The 21,792-nt window shown below is 33.3% G+C and overlaps 2 protein-coding genes across 3 annotated transcripts in view; one reads left to right on the plus strand and one right to left on the minus strand.

The window, feature by feature from the left end:
- The window catches only part of Bcs1 (mitochondrial chaperone BCS1), a 33,243-nt gene extending 22,919 nt beyond the window's left edge, over window positions 1-10,324 (plus strand). The window contains exons 1-7 of one of the 2 annotated variants that reach the window (XM_028182892.2): window positions 1,526-1,998; window positions 2,164-2,303; window positions 3,204-3,416; window positions 4,120-4,258; window positions 7,845-8,039; window positions 9,817-9,960; window positions 10,154-10,324. In XM_028182892.2, the coding sequence (XP_028038693.1) occupies window positions 1,676-1,998; window positions 2,164-2,303; window positions 3,204-3,416; window positions 4,120-4,258; window positions 7,845-8,039; window positions 9,817-9,960; window positions 10,154-10,274 (1,275 nt within the window). In that variant the 5' untranslated portion in view covers window positions 1,526-1,675 and the 3' untranslated portion in view covers window positions 10,275-10,324. Of the gene's footprint in view, window positions 1-1,525; window positions 1,999-2,163; window positions 2,304-3,203; window positions 3,417-4,119; window positions 4,259-7,844; window positions 8,040-9,816; window positions 9,961-10,153 lie in introns of those variants that run through there. The other variant, XM_089733265.1, reaches the window with a different exon arrangement.
- A 1,817-nt stretch (window positions 10,325-12,141) lies between these two features.
- LOC114249377 (uncharacterized) lies at window positions 12,142-17,085 on the minus strand. Its single transcript, XM_028182911.2, has 3 exons — window positions 16,697-17,085; window positions 16,349-16,477; window positions 12,142-15,155 (listed from the first exon to the last, which is right to left on the minus strand). The coding sequence occupies exons 1-3, from the start codon at window positions 16,817-16,819 to the stop codon at window positions 13,002-13,004; spliced, it is 2,406 nt and encodes an 801-aa protein (XP_028038712.2). The 5' UTR covers window positions 16,820-17,085; the 3' UTR covers window positions 12,142-13,001.
- Between the last annotated feature and the right edge of the window lie 4,707 nt (window positions 17,086-21,792).

Below are 21,792 nucleotides of genomic sequence, written 5' to 3' on the forward strand. Positions count from 1 at the left end.
CTTTTGAATAGTTCAGACCTCTGAATTTGCAAAGATACCTTTGAAACAAACCTTTACTTTTATTTCGAAATAAATTATTTCTCACGTTAAGCAGACGAGACGAGCTCGTGGGCCATTTTTTTTTAAAGAAAATTTATGACCCAGTAACGAGACCTTTAAGTCATGTCTTATTTTAATTTAGATATTCTTATTTTTATGAAAAACGATAATATGGAGTGAAATGAAATGATGATGATTAATTGGAGAAATTAATCAACTGGGATGAAATTAAATGAAATGTTTCATTTTCCCACATTTGTGCACTTTCACAGATATTAAACAGGTAATAAACCACCGCTATTACACACTTAGAAGAAACACTAAATAGACAAAATAAAACAAATCACGCAACTTCACTCCTTGCGTCTCCGCCAAAAAGTCCAGCTCGTGGGCCATTTGGTGTGAAGTGATTACCAAAGGCGGTCGATATTACGACATGAATGCTGCTAACTACTTTAAAACTTGAGGCTAAAATTTTATTTTTACTGTAGACAGGCAATCCTACTCTGTAAGCCGGAAAGCATAACTAAATGCTCATAACAGAAATAGGTAGAAGGACAGAATAAAAATAATCTTAAGTACAATTTAAATTTTGTATTCTCCATGATGAGTGTTCTGAATCAACGTGTGCTCTACCAAATCGTCTAAAAATGAAGATGTACTTCATTTTTAGAAGGTTATCTTCTATATATTCTATATATCGCTCGTTTATAAGTGTGTGAAACCAAGTCGCTAGAAGTGGCTTCTTGAGGTTTTTCTAAATTTTTCACTGAAGTCTCAGTAAATCCCTACCAAAATGATGCGGTACAAACGGGGATTTCATTCTATTTCAGGTCACCTAATACCTACAATATTATCTTATCTGCTTCATTTAATTCTACGGCTTTTATTAACTATCATCAACCATCATCAATCCAAAGAATGAATTTATTTCACTTACTTCAGATCCATTTCACTCATCTCATCTCGTTTCATTTCCATTGAATTTATTTTCGTTTAGCAAGGTATAATAAAATAGCTAAAGGACAAGAATGTAACGATTTTAAAAATGGGTTTATTTATGGATTTATTTTACAAATTTAAAGGGAGTACAAGAGTGAAGCTGTAGGAATTTATTAATTTTATGGTACCTCCGTGTTATTATGAGATGACTAAGCCTAAGAGGTTTTTTCAAAAATCCATTTAAGATTTAAGTAAATTTCTACCATTTTGCGTTCTAATTTCATATATCTAATATAATTTCGTGGATCTGATTTCATTTCATTTCATCAACTATTTATTACTCATTCAATTCAATTAACTATTTTCAACAACAAAATGTTCTTGTTCAATTTGCAATAAAATATAGCTCGAGCCTTTTATGTAGTTTACAAGTTTAATATGTAATATCATTCTGTAAGTACACCAAGATTTCGCTGAACAGACTAGAATAGCATTTGTTTTGGGTGCCTTTTGCTTTTTCTAGACTAGAAAAAACTTTTGATTAACCGATTGTCAAGTGTCAACGTCATAACTAGGATTTATTTTCTCGAAATTTAAATTTAAAAATAAAATCATTGTTTTATAAAAAAATAATTTAGGTGTATTTCCTTTGCTATGTATAAATAATGAGACTACTATAAGATAATAATTAAAAATGACTATCGTAGAATATATGGCTTCTTTAGCCCAAAATCCGTATTTTGGTGCAGGTTTTGGACTTTTCGGTGTAGGTGCAAGTGCAGCTATTCTACGAAAAGGATTGCAGACTTCAATGGTATTATTCAGAAGGCATTGTATGATAACCCTTGAAGTTCCATGCAGAGATAAATCCTATCAATGGCTATTACAATGGATTACACAAAAAGGAGCAAGAAAAACTCAACATCTAAGTGTCGAGACTTCTTTTGAACAAAAAGATTCTGGACAGATAAGAACTAAATACGACTTTATTCCTAGTGTTGGCCAACACTTTTTCCGGTATATTTTTCATCTCAAAAGTATAAAAAAGATACGAGAAACTTTTAAGTTTACACAATAATGAAATGGAAATTGTTATGTCATATGATAAGAAGCTTGAAAGAAATTATTACGTAGTATTCCGTCACTACTTAGGAAAATGAGAGTACGATTTTTATATTATAGATATGGTGGAACATGGATAAGAGTAGACCGTACAAGGGAACAGCAGACTTTGGACCTGCATATGGGGATACCATGGGAAACGGTAACATTAACTTCATTTGGCAGAAACAAGCAATTATATTATGGAATTCTTGAAGAAGGTATCCTATTCTTACATTATACAGTGTAAATGTTTTTTTTTTACTTCTTTGTTACTATAAACTGACTTTAAACCTAATTGAAATTGATCCATTCTGAAATTTATTTAAAAACAAATTAATAAAAGTAAATAAAGGATTAGCTAGCTTGTTAAGTACAAGCTATCCTTACGACTAATTGACTCATAAACAAATAAAAATTGTGAATTAGAATATTGACTAGGTTTTTAAATTTATCAAAGCATATATCTTGCTCTGGGTACTAAATGGTGATTACAAATACAGATTATGAACTCATGATTACATACGTCAAAATCATCATACAATGCTAATTATTATGAAGTTGTGATCTAAAAATCATCAGGTGGGCTTTATGCCTAAGTAGTCATTGTCTCTCAAGGACATCAGCAATGCCACAAGCAAAGCCTAGTTGATGCCTACTGAAATATCACAACTATGAAACCAAATGAAAATTGTACAAAACTACAAAATTTTCACATAAAATTATTTAAAAAGCACCAGAGGAGATACAAAAATGTTTTAATCAACTGATTTGTTTATAGTTAATCTATCGATTTGAAAGAAATTACAAAGCTTAAATAAAGCTACATACCTAATACTCTCCTCAAACCCATAAAAGAGTTTTTTACATGATTAATATATATTTCTTAAAAATAACATTATCAGTATAGGAAAAGTTCTGCACTACTGAAAAGAATTTTCACTCCCTTGTCATCCCTACTTGTCTGAGTAAGCATACTATATTTCATCCAAAATATTAGTTTCATTTCAAACAAAACAATTTTAGTCATGCAGACAAGCTCAAAGTCCAGTAAAGATGAGTTCTAAAGCATATTTCAAATGTTTTTATCAGTAAAATACCAATACTATTTTTCCTAACAGCTAGAACAATGGCTCTCAAACAACATGAAGGTATGACAGTTATGTACACCGCAATGGGCTCTGAGTGGCGACCCTTTGGACACCCTCGTCGGCGCCGACCTATACACAGTGTAGTACTTCGATCAGGATTAACAGAACGGATAGTTGCTGACTGTTTAGACTTCATTAATAACCCACAATGGTATACAGACCGTGGAATACCCTATAGAAGAGGTAAATATCTCAAATATATTGTATCCCTAATGAAAAAATATTTTAGTTGAATGTTCACAACTTAGGAACCAATATGTAAAATATTTATGCAGTAGACCTTTTACTAAATATGAATTTAGAATAATAACACTTACAGAGTTCATAAAACACTTGTTCTAATCTGAGGTACTTATATCGTACCTTGTGTTTATTTAATAAATTAATTTGGAATTGCATGCACCATCTGAGCTCAGAATATACCTAACATAAATTCAACAATACGCATAAATTCAGAAATTGAGTGTTAGACTTTTTATTAATTCATTATAGAACTTGTTATTTATATTTTACCTTCAAAAAATAATTTAACAGTAGGATTCCAAGCTGGGCGTCTCATTGATAAATTTGAGTTCACCAACTTCATATTTTAAAATAGTCAATTTTAATCTCAGTGTTTTTAATCTAAGGTTTTTTTTATCCTGAGGCTAGGATACTCTTAACACCATTAAAAATCTTAAGTGTGCTGTGGACATATGCAAGCTATTTTCACATTAAGTTATGGTTTACCAAATATATCAATTTCATGTGTTTATGCTTAGATTAGAATTTTAACATTGTAATCTGTATGTGTTTAAGTAGTTTTGTTACTGTTAAATGTCTGAACAAAGAAGAGAATTGGCTTTACCTAACCAATCAATAAAATATTTGTATTCATATATTTCAGGCTATTTGCTTTATGGGCCACCGGGCTGCGGAAAATCTTCATTTATCATGGCATTAGCAGGAGAACTAGAATATAATATTTGTGTGCTCAACTTATCTGAACGAGGCTTAACAGATGATCGATTAAATCATTTGCTAAGGTATGAACCGTATTTATCAATTTAAGAATGTTTTCTGTTAAGAATGATATTACAGTAGAAAAAATTTTGATGTCCAATCCATGATGCAGACATGCATGGATTGCAAAAAAAACTGAGATGGGCCGTGTTTCTTTTAACTTCCAAAATTATAAGTTTGCCTAATTACTTGTACCGTTCCACTGTGAGCTTGTAGGATGCGAGGTAGAAGTTAACAGTCTGATTTGTTCAACTATGGAGCAGTCACAGTTCCACTTTGCAGGATGGTGGCAATCATTTTGTGATGTATGTCTATAGCCACTTAATACCAGGTGAGCTTAGAGGTCATCTAGCCACCTAATACACCTAATACAAAATATGAAATTTAAAGAATATTAATTGTATTAAATGTTAAATTTTAATGTATAAAAATTATAATTATGCAAAATACCATTTTTATTTTTTAATACTTATATTGGTGACCGAGCTCACAGCCCGCATGGTGTTAAATGATTATCAGTGCCCACAGAGCTCAATAACGTAAATGCCACCCACCTTGGGACATGAGTTCTAAGTCTCAGTTTTGGAGTCAACAACTGTTCCAATCGTTCAATACCGAAACGAATTATAGTTTCATGGCTGTATGATAGTACCTACCCATACGTGCGAGCTCAAAAGACGCCCTACCACCGGTAAAATAATTTTTATGATATTAGGATATTTTTTTTAAATATGTTCGTGCTCTACCCTGGCGTATTAATTCAAATTCAAATTCAAAATCATTTATTTCAACTTGGATGTCATCAAAAACACACTTGTTGAATGTCAAAATGTAAAAGAAAATGTTAACTCTACCACCGGTTCCAAAAAAAGCCACAGTCCTGAGAAGAACCGGCGAAACAAACTCAGCGGGCTTTTTTTTTTTTTTTTTTTGTATTTTCTCAACTATTTTCTTTTTTTTTAAACAAGAAAACATATTTACAGTATACAAAAAAACAAGTCAAAAAAATACAATTCAAATAAATAATAATAATAATGAAAAATGAAAAGGCCAGGAGCGAACGCCTCATTCCCACGTAGTGCCATCTAGTAAAAAATCCTTAACTTTATAATATGCCTTGTTGCACAAACGTTCCTTGACAGTTTTCTTAAATCTATGAACAGGTAGTAGTTGAACGTTTTGTGGGATCTTGTTGAAAAGCTGTACACCCAGCCCCCTGAAAGAGTTGCTTATTTTCTTAATTCGAGCCGCCGGCAACGCAAGCCTATGTTTGTTCCTAGTGTTCACATTATGCAAATCGCAGACTCTGGGGAATTCTACAATGTTTTTACGCACGTACAATAAATTTTCAAAAATGTATTGGGACGCTAAAGTTAGAATTTTGATTTCCTTAAACTTGTCCCTCAAGGATTCCCTCGGGTGCATATTATAAATAGCACGAATAGCCCTCTTCTGCAGGATGAAAATCGTTTCGACATCGGCAGCATTGCCCCATAGCAAAATGCCATAGGACATAACACTATGAAAATAACTGAAATAAACTAGACGTGCCGTATCTTCATCAGTATACGTTCGTATTTTTTTTACCGCAAACGCTGCAGAACTAAGTCTATTCGCTAACTTGCATATGTGAGGACCCCACTGCAGCCTGGAATCAACTGTTATACCAAGAAAAACTGTCGAATCAACAAGCTCCAGTGTCTCTCCACTTACAATGATATTAGTGTCTACTTGTCTAACATTAGGTGTGGTAAATTTTATACATTTTGTTTTTTTGTTATTTAATAACAGATTATTAACACTAAACCAATGTACCACGCGCGAGATAGCATCATTCACATCGTCATAATCTTCCAATTGTCGTTTAATTTTAAACAATAAGGATGTATCATCAGCGAATAATACGACCTCGTGACGGGTTTCAATAAACTTTGGTAAATCATTGATATACACAAGAAATAAGAAGGGACCCAATATGGAACCCTGAGGAACACCCATATTAAGTAAGACACCGGAAGATCTCTTTCCTTTAACGTCTACCTTTTGGATTCTTCCGGATAAATAAGATTTAATAAGTTCTAATGAAACGCCCCTAATACCATAATGGTGTAATTTCCTCAACAATGTATTATGCTCAACACAATCAAAAGCTTTAGATAAGTCGCAGAATACCCCAAGGGCATTATGCGATTCCTCCCAAGCCTGAAAAATATTTTTAATAAGATCTACACCTGCATCAATAGTCGAACGGCCTCTAGTGAATCCATATTGTTTGTTATGAAGCAGGTTATTATTGGAATAGAAATGGTTCAAAAGCTGTTCCAAAATAATTTTTTCAAAAATTTTACTCAAAGTTGGTAGTACTGAAATGGGTCTAAAGTTAGTGGGGTCAAAAGTACTACCAGATTTAAACAGAGGTATTATTTTACTATATTTCATTAGATCAGGAAACACACCACTATCAATACAGTCATTAAATATTGTAGCAAGGTAAGGTGCGATTATATCAATAATGGATTTTATAACCTTAATTGATATTCCCCATAAATCACCAGTTTTTTTAATATTAATGAGCTTGAAATTATCAATTATGTCCTTTATAGCAATATTTGTGAACTTAAAGTTAACACTGCATTTATCAACATGATCTTGCAGTAATGATTCGGCGACGGTAGGAGATGAAATTAAAGATTTTGTAGTAGAAGCTGGGATATCAGCAAAGTAGCGCTCAAAAGCACTGGCCACTTCTTGATGAGAAGTTATTATTTTATCATTGATTTTCAAAATTGATTCAGCATTGCTGTTTCTGACATTCCCAGTCTCCCTATTAATGATATTCCAAGTCATTTTAATTTTGTCAGGTGCATTTTTTATAAGATTGCCTAAGTGCAATGACTTGGCCAATGTACATACTTTTTTAAACAACTTGGAATATTTACAGACATACTCATGAAATGACTTATTATGATTATATGATTTTTCATGATAAAGGTCATATAATCTCTGCCTACTTTTGTGAATTCCAACAGTCGCCCATTCATTGAATGATCTTTTATTATGTAAGATCAGAGTTTTAGAAGTAAAGATGGCACTAAATTCATCATTAATGCAATTAAATAAATCCATGTAGTGAACATTAGGATCTTCACTATAACAAACATTCGCAATTTTTGCCAAAACTTTACCTCTAAACTTCTCCATACGTCTAATATTAATAGGAACAAACTGTAGGTTTCTTGAACTATTAACATCTGTAACAGATTTAATTTTAAAAGATATGAATTGTCCACTGTGGTCTGAACTTAAATGATTAATAATATATTTATGCAAAGGTTTTACGTTTGTGAAAATATTGTCTATACAGGTATAATAGGAATACTTTTTTTTCTTATTGCCCTTGTAGGCAGACGAGCAGCATACGGCCCATCTGATGGTGAGTGGTTACCGTCGCCCATGGACTTCAGGAATGTCAGGTGCCAGCCAAGTCACTGTCTACTCAAGATTAAAGGATTATTAGTTTTTAGTCTGATGAATTTTCACCGTTGTGCAAATCACAGATTAATACTGAGACTTGTCCAAAATGATGCATCGATTTGTTTGTATACACAGTGTAGCTCCGCAACAGTCTATAATATTACTTGAAGACATAGATGCGGCGTTTGTGTCCCGCGAGGACACGCCGACCCAGAAAGCGGCATACGAAGGTCTCAATCGCGTTACGTTTAGCGGACTGCTGAACTGTTTGGATGGCGTTGCGTCAACCGAAGCACGGATCGTCTTTATGACGACGAACTATTTGGAGAGGTATTTATATGTTTCACATGTTGCTGTATACTCATTTTGATCAACAAGCCATTTTGAAGTAAATGAATTTTGAAACACCTGATGAAATACTTGCCTAACACATTTTCATGCACGTATTGCACATCGAAAAGACGAGAATGGTGTAATAAAAAAGAATTTTGAAAAATGCGTTTCTACAGCTAAGGAGTCGCCCTTTCCGATTTGAAGGGTGTAACTGCCATTGTACAATATAATTGGAACCTCAACCATATGCATTTAAGGTCGGTAATGGCATACAGGTTACGACATCTATGTACATCGCCTTTACGTCTATGGTAACAAGATGGACCGTTACCTAGTTTACAAAGCTAGTGAAATATATAAAATAAATATAATAACTACATCGATATCTTAACGGATATCGAATGATAAACAAACTCACTCGTACATCTGGTATTAAGTTGTCACCGAAATCCATAGACACTTGAGACACGAATCGGCCATCCTACCCTGCGAGACCGGTACGCATGGTTCTTCTATGGCAGGAAAGTTGCACTTACTGGTGGTAGGTTAAGTTGGATACAACCGCCCCACTTATTTCTGTCGTAAAGCAGTAATGTATTTCGGTTTAAAGGGTGAGACAGCCGTTGTACTGTAAAAACTGAGACCTTAGAACTCATATCTCAAGGTGGGTGGCGCATTGACGTCGTAGATGTCTATGGGCTCCAGTAACCACTTAACAGCAGGTGGGCTGTGGGCTCGTCCACCCATTCAAGCAATAAAAAAAAAAAAAAAAACTGGAATCCATAGACACTTTAGACACGAGTCGGCCATCCTACCCTGCAAGACCGGTACGCATGGTTCTTCTATGGCAGTAAAGTTGCACTTACTGGTGGTAGGGCGTCTTGTAAGGCCGTTAAGGTGGACACAACCACCTATTTCTGTCGTGAAGCAGTAATGCATTTCGGCTTAAAGGGTGGGGCAGCCGTTGTACTACTGTAAAAACTGAGACTCAGAACTCATGTCTCAAAATCGATGGCGACAGATGGACCGTGAGCTTGTCTACTTATCTTAGCAAAAAAAAAACATACGTGTTTCCGACATGCTATACTCGCTACGTCAAGACTGAAAATTATTATAAGGAATTTACGAAGGTCTATTATGGTGGTTGCAAAGTACGACTGCGCGCCGCCCGTAATTGTGTGAGTGACTAATCTGTATACGCGTCAATGTAGTCTATATGTAGCTAATTCTGACCGCTCCATTGGGTAAATTGCTTATTCTTATTTATGTGTAAAGAAGCAAAATTTAATTTTTATTATTTTTTATTTTTAATAATTATTATTATATTATAATACTTTGTATTAATTGTATGTATTTTTACGGAGATATGTATGTGTATATGTATGTGTACATATATGTATATGTATTTCACTGGAATGGTACACCGCGCGTAGTTCGTTTCCAAATAATTCTTGTCCACCTGATGGTTGTCTGGAAGAGATCGCTCTTAGCGATAAGACCGCCAATTGTACTTTTTTTGTTTTTAGTGTATCGCACTGTTTATTTGTTTTTTTGGTGTACAATAAAGAAATACTCTCTCTCTACACACACTAACGAAAATGTGTATTTACGATTACAACTACAAATAAAGGCCACGCGTACTTTGCAACAACTATACGAGAGTGCCTTGTATGTCTTGGTTAAAAACCGTAGGTACTAATTATAAAAATGCAAGATAGTATGTTTATTCAAGTCATTCCTCGTTTGTTCTCACATAACTAAATTATCGTTTTAGGCTTGATCCGGCCCTGATCAGGCCAGGGCGTGTAGATATGAAAGAATACGTTGGATACTGCAACCAAGAACAGGTCGAACTAATGTTCTTAAGATTTTACAAAGGAGAAAAAGCGGCTGACCATGCTAAAACGTTTGCCGAAAAGTAAGTTTTAATTTAAGATAACCAACCAACATCGATAAAGAAATTTAAGAGTCACAGATTGTGATGTTTAAGATAGTTTTCAATGGACGTAAATGAACACATAAGTTTTATAATTATTATTTAAATGAGAATGTACTAAAATTAACTTACATTCAATCACATAAACACTCAGCAAACCTGTTTTTGTTTACAGAGTAATGGAAGTGAAAAAAGAAGTCAGTCCAGCACAAATTCAAGGATACTTTATGTTTCATAAACATTCACCCCCAGAGGACGTATTGATGGATGTTAAATCAATATGGACGCTAGGATAAAAAATTGTATTTAAAATAAAATAAAGTTTATTGAACATTCAAGTCAAAAAGTGTTTTATGTAAAGGCTCTTTGTGGTTGAAAGTTGATAGATATAACATAACGGTGAAGTGTGAAATGTGCTCGTTACGTAAACCAACGTTAGAAACGGAATTTTCAATATGTCACATTTTTAAACCAGAGATATATTAGCACCATAAAAAGTAGTTCTACTTTTAAATTTCCTAGTCAAATATCGGTAATAGACGATTGCGGTGATGGGATTTTCGTACAGGATCAGTACAGGATCAAAAGAACCATACCCAAAGTCGTAATTATTCATGTCGCGGTAATTATGCATGTCGTACCTACTATGGAATAATCGAGTGTTTCTTAACAAAACTCCGTGTCTAGGTTAATTCAAAATGAGCTGTAATTTGTCCCGCTATGATTTCATTATAGTATAATAAATTTGACTACACTTAAAAAAACGAACAAAATTGATTATGTATTTTTTTCCTTTAAATACATAAGTAGAACATGGTATAGTTTAAAGTAAAATGATAATAGTAAGCATTTACACAAAGCAGTATTCTCCTCAAACAATTCTTTCGGTATTGTATGAAGGGTTCCTCAAACGCTTTAACGAGAGCTGAACGGCTATTTGGTTTATGCGACACGTATCTTTAACTGAATATGCAATTTCGAAAAGGGCACATGTCGCATATTTTGTCAAATACGTTTTTTCATATAGGTACATGTAGTTTTGAGTCTTACCTACACCCATTTTATAATAATTCCAGTAATTTTCAATTGCTAATTAACACTAAAATATATCTCAACAGCTAATATTTTAAATTTTACACTGCTTTAGAAAATATGTAATTTCCTGAACATTTTACATTTTCAGTGATGTGCCCTTTTCGAAATTGCATATTAAATTAGAGGAGTTTTATTTGGTAGTAGCATCAACGGTGAAATATTTTAATTGAACTTCAATTAATTTTACACCATTCAAATACCTAGCTGAAGAAGTTTTTTGTTATGAAATTTTAAATGTTAAATGGCACTACTGTAAAGTTACAAAAATGTCGCTTAAACCAAATAGCATTTCAGCTCTCGTTAAAGAGTTATGTGTGGATCAAATTTCTAACTTTCAAAGCGTAATTTTTGAAAAAGTGATATAGAATTTTCAGTGTTCGTTACATTTAGATATTAATTCGATTTAAATGTTGAAGACATTAAGTCTTGTTCTATTTTGACAAACTGAAATATACGTACACAGTTTTCATGCGACTTTGAAAACATTTATTAATTTCTTGTTAGCGCAACCTGTGCATTTCTTTTAAAGTTCAAGATAGTACTATGTGCAAAACGATAAGTATCCAATCATTTGTACTTTTCCCATAACCAACTTGATTTTGGCCCTAATAGATAATAAAACCTTAATTTATCAAGTTCGGTGGTCAAACTATATTACCGCTACAATAAATAAACTGTTAAAATAATAAACTTAATGTACATTTAAAGATTCTAATATTACAAATATCTCGACACCGGATTAAATAAATCAATAAAAATAATACAATCTCATAAAAAAAAATTCAGAACACACAATCTTTATATATTGATTTATTTTATTTTCTTAAACCATTATGTATTTAATAATAATTACGAAACGACATGAATATATTACAAATACCTATGTAAACAATGAAATATACCAGTATAAGTACTTGAGTGAGTAGGTACGTATTATTCTATCGTATTGTGGTAAGGTGACGTGATTGAACAATAATTATTTAATTCCTGTTTATTCAAGAAGTCGTGGTCTAACGATAAAGCTCGGTGCATTCGTAAATTTTTGGAAATTTTAGTAAGTAAAAGATGTTATGTAAAAATAAATTTAATTGTTGCAATCAAATACTTTAATATCTAAAAAGTAAAACCATGAAAACATCATTTCCTGCGACATACACATGTACGAATAACTAAAACGCACAGAATTGTGCCATCAAAGTATCTACTTAATTTAAACCTTAATGTGGTCCTGCAATACTGAATTAGGTACCATAATAATCAGTTGATACAAAACAATTATCACTATTTGTAGCTATAATGCATATTTTAATACCCTTGGAAGTCCGACGTGTCGTATTTCCGTCTAATGGTCTTCAAATTCTAAATACATTTCAATTTCGGCATATGACTAACGAAAATGTGATAAGCAAAACCTAGGGAGAATAAAAGTAATAATCGAACATCAAAAACAACAATCGTGTGTATGGTAGGCCTTAGAAAATATACACGTGTTAAAAATCATATTAATCACGGTTTAGTAAAATAGCGAAATAACGAAAATCTTGAATTAAAAGAAAATTCAGAATACTCAACTATCACAAATATTATTTCGACGGAAATCTTTGCTTTAATAATTTAATTAACGTTGATAAGTTGATGTCATTTCCAAAAGTATTTTTATAGTATTATTTATGATTACGAATTTATTCTCGCTCGCTTAACTAAAATCCTAGTTGAATCTACACCTAATGTAAGTTTCGAGTCTAAAGTAATTAAATTTAGACAGCCCTGGGTTTAATTAAAAATCATTAGTCATCGGTATCTTCATAAAGTCTAATAGGTTTAACTGGGACCTTTCGTCAGTTCTGAATATTGACTAGGCTAACACGAGCGACAGGGCTTTTGGGTTTTGACTACAAATAAAAATTAATTATGTTGTAAACCAAAATTTACGAGGGTTTCTCAAATTTTATTGATTTTAGTAAACATAGGAAACTTTCAACATATTCATAAACTTCCTGGCTCACCTTTTGAGCATTGTGTAACATTTTATTATCTATATCTCCTTGGAAAACTTTAATTATTTCCCATTGCCAAACAGGAGATATTTTTGATACATCTATATCTACATTTTCTTGATTTTTATCCTTAACCTTAATACAAAAGAAGTTTTTTTTACAAAATAAGGATAGACATAATATCACAGAATCCTTCAATTCTTGTTTAAAGCAAACCTTAAATTTGATAAGACAGTCAAAGTCTTGAGTAATTTTTTCTGTTGTATCTAAGAGTATAATACTATAAATATTTAACAATTTTTTTACATAGTCAATTGGCGATTCTGTTTTCGTGTTTGGTAAATCTACGGTATCCAGTATAACGTATTCTGGGCTGGTACTGCTCACAGCAGTAAATGGTTCTGTTTGTTGAATCGGTGGCTTATTTAAAAATGAGTTTTGTACCATTTTCAGTGAGTTTTGTTGGGGTGGAAAAGCTTTCTGAATGCAATTATCTATTTGTAAACATTGCTTAAACTGGTTCTGACTTTGTGCTAGAGAATTTTGTAATTGGTTTAAATTACTTAAAATTTTCTCAGACATCAGTTCACTATCTGGCTTTACTTTAATTCGAGGTAAAAAGCCACTTTTAGCAGGAATTGAGGAATCAGTAGACAGCTGAGGTTCTGATTTATTAACTGGTGTATTATTCTTATCATATTTGGGAGCTAAAGATGTCGTTGATGTTATGACTGGCATTAAAATATTCTCTTCCTCAAATTTTGGCACTTCAACCATAAGTGACGCTTCTTTCTTAGATCTGTTACCTTTAGACATATTTTTACTTTTCTTTCTAGAATGTTTAGTATCTGTCTCATTTTCTGTAAGTAAATTATTCTTTTTTGGAAATTGTTTTGGATTGGCTACTGGATTAGGATTTAATAACTTTGTATTTTCTGCATTTGTTAAATTAGACACAACACTTTCCTCTTCATCAGTTTGCAGTAGTGTATCAGCTGACACACATGGAACTAACTGATTCCCTGGTTGAGCTTGAAAGAATGGGATCCAGCCTGCATTATAATCTAATTTTTCATATTTTAACTTAGTATTAATGTGTATCATATTTGAACCAGTTTCAGAATCAGCATAACATCTCTGAAGCCAAAGAATTTCAAGGTTTTTCGACTCCAGATATCTCAGTAACCCAGTACATTTAAAACCATGCGAATTAACAGTCTTCCTACCTATATTCAGGACTTTACGTTTTAGTTGAGATTCAGTATTATTGAAACTTTTACAGTCTGAACTTGCAGATGGTGTCATTCGATTTTTATGTGTATTCTGGCACATAGATACTATATTTTGAATTGTTTTATGAATGTCATCCTTAGAGTTCAAATTGTTTAATCTCAAATTTCTCCTTACAATCATATTACTATCATTAGAATCATTAGACGAATCATCAATTTTTATACATTCTTCTTGCTTTATTTCTTGATCACTGCACTCTTCAATGTAATTAACGTTTTCATTAGCATCTGCAAAAACTGTGTCATCTGTATGGTATGAAAAGTTTGACAAATGGCAATTTTCTGCTTCTAGCTTAATATTTGAATCCTTCAATTCTTCCTCATCAATGATCTCCTTTGCTTTGATATTTATTTCTCTATTAGAAAAAAATACATAATACTGTGGATGTTTACCTTCAATAATTTTACCATCACTTAATATTACAGAATTCAGTATTCCAGTTGGATTTGGGCTATTATCTAGTTTTGTTAGTTGCACAGTACAATGTTTTTCAAATATTTTCTTGAACTTCTTATTGACCTCTGTGTGAGAATTGTTTAAATGTGAAAATATATCCAATTTGCTAGTAAAACAACAATTACATAACCGGCATCCGAATTTTTTGGATTCACAAACTTCAGAATCATTTTTCCAAGGTTTTTTTTCTACTGGCGGATCACAATCACTTGATGATGATGAAATCATTCTTTTTCTTTTTAAAACATGTTTTTTCGTTATTTGATCCTCATTTTCCAATTCATTAAACTGACTGGAGGTAACATCATTCTGTTGTGATTGGATTAATCCTAAATCCTACAATATAAAGATTTTTTCAGATTTTAATCATTAGAAAACATTGGGTCACACATACACAGCCTCTTCACAGAAATGGTAACTAGTATTTTGACCTATAAGAAATCTATTACGATGATATCCTATATGGATAAATTTCATTTGATTCTTTGGAAACTACCTTTATTAGTAGAAGAGTAATATGTTATTTACTTATGTTTTGGTATTTTTCTAAGTCTATTTTTCTAAGATCTAAGTCGTCGTGTCCTAACGGGTAAGACGTCCGGTGCATTTGTGTTGAGCGATGCACCCGTGTTGGAATCCCGCAGGCGGGTACCAATTTTTCTAATGAAATACGTACTCAACAATAAATGTTCACAATTGACTTTCACATTTAAGGAATAACATTGTAAACATAATAAAAATCAAACCGGCAAAATTATAATTTGCGTAATTACTGGTGGTAGGACCTCTTGTAAGTCTGTGTGGGTAGGTACCGCAACCCTGCCTATTTCTGCCGTGAAGCAATAATGCGTTTCGGTTTGAAGGGTGGGGCAGCTGTAGCATTTTCCAAAATTTCAATATTCTAATATGATAGTAATACAATTATGCATTAATTTTAAAGATTTTCAGTATTTCATAAAAAAAATTAATAGATTTTCAAGATAAGCAATTAAATTTTCATGATACTATTATAGCAAGGACACTAAAACTAACTTAATTTCAAAGGAATATTAAATTTTGTATATGGATGCCATGAGGTCAAAGGATGTTTTTTACCTTTTTCTGCAGTGAAGCAATGAGGTCTGGTTTAAAGAGTATAAAATCTAGTATACAGAACATAATTAAGACATCAAACTCACTAGTACACAACAATCAAACTTGTATCTGAATGTGGGCAGTGGCATACAATCTGTGGTGTATAAGAACTATGCGATAATGGAGATTCTAGTGTTTCTGAGGCCTGTGAGATGTTGCTATTTTAATTATTTCAAAGGGTCTCAGTAGTAAAGCCGCAATTAGATTGTGTTCTAAATTTACTGAACCTAATAAATTGCCATCAGGCACTAATATATTTATATTTGTGTACATATTTACTGCCATAGCTTCTGTACAGTTGAGAATTGTAAATGCTCACTACAATTTAATCATATAAATACACTGTTTTTATGGTGGTTCCTACATTACTATTAATAGTAAAGAGAAAAACAAACCTTAGATCCTAATTTTGATTTAAGATCTGTCTGTTTTTGTACATAGGATTTCTTTATCTTGTAGTATTCCGAAAGTCGTTGCTCACATGTCTGGCATATTAACTGAGGCAAGCCATCAAATGGTTCCACCTGAAATTATTTTTTTACAATTAGAATGGGCAGAAACAGTTCTATCAGATAATGTAATAAGACCAATATGCAATGCAAACAAGACAAAATTCTATAATTATTATATTCTGAATTTATGAAGTCCAAGTAACATGGGATGGTCAATATTAAAACATAACGTAGAGTAGACCTTATAAATGATGACCTATCGAGTCTTACAATTATTTCAATTTTACTCACGAGAATATCAAAACAAAATTTAATTTGTTCTTGAACTGATGGAACAATTTGATACTGGCCAGTATCATCCAAACAAAGTCGACATGTAACAAACAACTTTGGATCGACCTGTATTCTACTCATTTTATGGACAACTTTTTTGTCTGGGTTTGGCTAGTCACATTAATCTTTAAAATTCAATAAGCACACCAAAGTTATTGCTGTTTATTACTAGTTTATTTAATAAGTAATTCTTTATGACCAATCGGCAATGACTAAAAACTCAAATATTATGTGTTTAATCTATGTTAAAACTTATCACTTCAATTTAGCATTGGCCTTTTTTAACTATGATAACTTTGACAATTTGACAACTCAGTAAAAATAAGGATTGGTACCTACGGTACCGTAAAATGGGGCGATTAGGGATTGAGAGGCGAATCGGGAAAAAACCGGGAAAATCTTTCGACGCTCGATATTAGTTTTATATTCGTTGCAAAATCTTCCATTTTTTTGTAGTTTAATAGTAGAATGTTGAAAGTTTACAAAACAACTCTGAATATGCATGATAATAGCTGCTAACTTATAAAAAATCGCATTTCAAATTAACTTCCTGTGGTGGTAATTATTTTAGTGCTAGAAACTTTGCTTTCTTTTATTTATTTGATAATAATAGAAGACGACTGTGATTTATAAACGTTATTTAGTGCTTGAACCATCATATATATTAAAGGTAAGTCTCAGTTGTTATTGGTTTTAATGTATTTGATAAAATAAAAATACATGTAAAAATCTGTTGTATTTGGGGATATTGTGGACGTCTTAGGTACAAATAACAACGAAAAAGGGGTCAATTAGGATGAGAATAAGTGAATTGGAAACGACTTAAGTATAAATAGGTACAGGTTTGTAGGGTTGTCTATGTAGTTATAACAATATATTTTAAATTTGATGGTAAAAATCTGGTTTATTCATGATGTTTTTGTCTCGAACTTTTATTTAAAATTATCAATGTGTTATTTTATAGTTTGGTAAATATTTATATTATCAGGTACGTATTGTTTTCTATTTTTAGATATGCCTCGCGTGTACGTATCAAAGAGTGCAAAGCCTTATAAGAGATATGATCCCTTAATATTAAAAACAGCAATAGAAGCCTATGAAATTGGGAATAAGTCTTTAGTTGAAATCGATTTTCGATCGATTTCGAATGAAGTCGATTTAGCACAGACATGTAACAAGAACAATGAAATCTCAAGGTGGACAAAAATATCTAAGTAATACATAAAAAAATATTTAATATTTGTTCAGAGTGGGGGTATTCATCTGATTAATCCATGGAATAACCGATACACCTAATCTCTTAACCCAGATAAAAATATCAGCCCCTGAGTACTTACCAAGAACGAAGAAATATAAACCGTTTATAAGAAAGCCCACTCGTTCGAATTTAGGTGCTTACTCTCCCATGTACAGAATCCTTTGGGACTACAATAATGTCCACGGTAGCGTGGTCTCCGTTAATGTTCATCCGAAGTTGTCCGATTGTACTGAACTAATTGTAAGTGATGAAATAAATGTTTTTTTGAAGTGAAAACTTCTTTAGAATCGTTGTGATTTCAAACCGGATGCAACAGAAAAAACCACAGGTAAGAGACACAAATACAAAAATGTGTAGGATGAAGCCAGCAAAGAATGAGACAGAAATATACATACTATTTAATACAGCGCCATCTGTGAGATTTTTTAATACTAACGTGTGTATGAAAGCTCTTGTAGTGAATTTTAATTTAGGATTATACGTGAAATTAAAATATCAATTCACAGAGGGCGCTACCTTACAATTATTTACTAATGACAAAATTTTACATATACTTAAGACGTTTAGGATAATTGTATTTCAATTTTGGAAGGTTTCACTTCTACCACGTGTGAATTGCACTTATGTGGTTTTTTTTTATTGTCTCACAACTTACAGGACAAATCTGTCGCAGATCATTTCCTAAGTAAATATAAATTAATCATAAGTAAATAAATGTAATCAAGTTTTAGTTATTATATATATATATGTCGCATCCGGGTCAATAGTTCGGAATATCAACGATACACAAACGTCAAAGTGACAGAATGGCCGTGTCGTGGTTGACGACTTTTAGTAATATTAAGACGGTGGTTTTGATTATTATTTTAAATGATGAAATGTTGTTTTGATAAATATCACAAAATGAAGGGTAGACTCCGTAACGCCACAGTTATAAAATGGCGGTACGTGGACAGAGTCGTGGCATTCGTGTCAGACAGTGATTCCGTCCGTCTCAGCAGTGAGTCTCTGACGGTCAGACAGTCAGTCAGTCGGTCTGTCGGTGTGTGCAACGAAACTGTCGGTTTACCCTGTCATTGTGAAAGTTGTGTGTGTTGAGTTTCAATAATTATTATTGAAAAGTTTTATTGACTTTTTATAAACTGAGTTCAACCAAATACGAGTGATGACGGAACCTACCGCTCAGCCATCCCTGGCGCCGCCTACGACATATATATATATATATTTTTTTGTTAATGCATTGTCGATTGCACCTATAATTGAGGTGACATCTGCCATGTACTTTTGTCAGTTTTTCAATGTTTTTTATTGACGATCACTTTGTTGGCAACACGTCGTCTCGGATCCTCCCGATCCACTAACGGTGCTTTTAGGTACTTCAAGCACCGGTCACCGTTCTCGTCGAACCCGTCGCTTGCGACGAAGAGCTCGACGGGTAAATTAACCCTCAAACACAGCCCACTAAGTTTCTCGCCGGATCTTCTCAGTGGGTCGCGTTTCCGATCCGGTGGTAGATTCTGCGAAGCACGACTCTTGCTAGGGTTCGTGTTAGCAACGTCGTCAGGTTTGAGCTCCGTGAGCTCACCTACAAACGTTAGGGTTACGCTGAAATAGCATCTCAAGGCTCTCAGCTCAGGTAGGAAAGAAAAAGAAAAGGTGGTACCTACTTGTACAACTTAGAATACTGCTTATCGTTAGTAATATTTTAATGGTATATTATCTTCAATTTTATAATTATTTATTGTTATGAAATGTTTTATTTTGTACGAGTGTTTTAAATGTGTAAAATCGACCAAAAAAAAATTGACATTGCTTAGATCTTCGCGTTCCCGCCGAAAAGTTTCATTTATTATCAATCAATCATTCAATTTCATAATGCCGGCCACTCACATGCACGCAAATATTCGTACATTGTACGAATGTTTGCGCGCATGTGAAGTAGGTATGTAAACCGGTTCGGAGAAAACTTGAGAAAAATCGGTTTTTATACATACCGATAAACACCGGTTTTTATTTAAGAATACCGGTTTTTAATTACGCGTTACATTCACAGTTCACATCAATGCTACCGGATCAAATATACAATGTACCTAAAAAAAACCGTGTTTCAAACTCAAATTACCGTGAATTACATTTAAAAACTACAGTGCAATAACCACAATATGGTTGGTAGACTTTTAGCGTATGAAATGAGGACCGTGACCCGATATCTACATATCTGCACCCAACACTCGGAAATGGCTTTCGCCAACCAGAGTACATGTTGTCTGCAAAAGAGATAGTGCGTCGTGAACTGAGGAATCTTCTTAAAGTTTTTTCAACTCTCGTTTTATAATCGGAACAGCCAGAAGAAACCACAAACAATTTTGAAAAGTCTGGTATTCTGAATTTTTTGCATTCGCGAAAACGGGATATTCCGAACGCCACGGCGGCCGCAGTGAATATAGTGCGAATGTATATTGAGACTGAAGCCGCCACAGGAAACCACACCGAAATTGCTGGCACTTTTCGGATGAGCAATACTCATTCAAGGCCTTTAAACAAAATAGCATTTAAATACCTACCAGTCCCAGCAACTTCTGTGCCTTCCGAACGTATGTTTTCGACGTCGGGTACGTGCTAACATCCAGAAGGAGCAGGCTTCTGGACGACGCAGTGTGGACCAACTATGCTTCTTGCATAACAATTTTGATTTAATACAATAGTATTAAATCAAAAATAAAAAGCTTTTTATTATTGGATAATATAAATATGATCATTAAAAGCCTATATAAAATATGCTCACCCAATTAATTGTATTAAGAAAACTCCTTGTTTGCACGTAACTTTGTTTTATTTAGTGATTATTTAGCCTTTATGGAAAAACCTAAAAATACCTAAAGAAACCGGGGCCAGAAATTGTAATCGGTTCACATCGCTAATGTGAAGGGCCGTCAAACATTCATTCGCAAACTTAGCGGCTGTGCAAATGGGTTCGGTACTTAATTTGCGAACCCGTTTGCGCTTCCTCCTACACTTGTTTACGAATGTCTCACGAATTGTTCCTCCTTTTTAATTCGTCAATAGAACATTGCAGAGAAAAAGAGTTTTGAATTCTTTCCCAGACATCATTAACAGCCATGCTGTTTTTATGGGATTCTTTTGATGAAGATACGCTACACAGTAGACGTCACGATCTATGAAAATAGCGAAACGTCCGTTGCTTTCGCAATCCTGGGCGCAACTGGTCACACGAATGTGTGGGAGACTACGCGAAGAATCGCGGTTCGCGCGCCTTGATTTCTTAAAAAACCGACACAGCTTGGAAAACCACGAATGCAGCGTAAACTTTGCATAATCATTTGCAAATGTCGTCCTACACTTGCGGGTTTGCGTATTCGTGCGAATGTGAGTGACCGGTGTAAAAACAGATCAGTCCGACTCGAAGTAAGACTTTGGGAGACTGGAAAGTCGATTCACAATGAAATTGTTGGTGATAGTATTTTTAATTACAAAAAAAACTGTTAGGTATACGACTCATTTTTTCATGTGCTCGAGTTCGTAAATTATTTATTTTAAAGCTACTTGATTGAACCCGAAATAATTGAAGATTTTTTATGGTATTTTATGATATTTTATTAATCAATGTCTTTTCTTTTTCGAATACTTCTATTGTATTCGAAAAATAAAAGACATATTATCGATTTTCGACTGTCTGAGATGAATTTATGACATTTTAACAGCAAGCCAAGCGCCTCCCATGGCCTTTCAAGGTGTTGTTTCATGTAGGAATTTCAAATGAATATACAACTGCGAG

This window comes from Bombyx mandarina, chromosome 15, assembly GCF_030267445.1.
Source record: "Bombyx mandarina strain Sakado chromosome 15, ASM3026744v2".
NCBI lineage: Eukaryota > Metazoa > Arthropoda > Insecta > Lepidoptera > Bombycidae > Bombyx > Bombyx mandarina.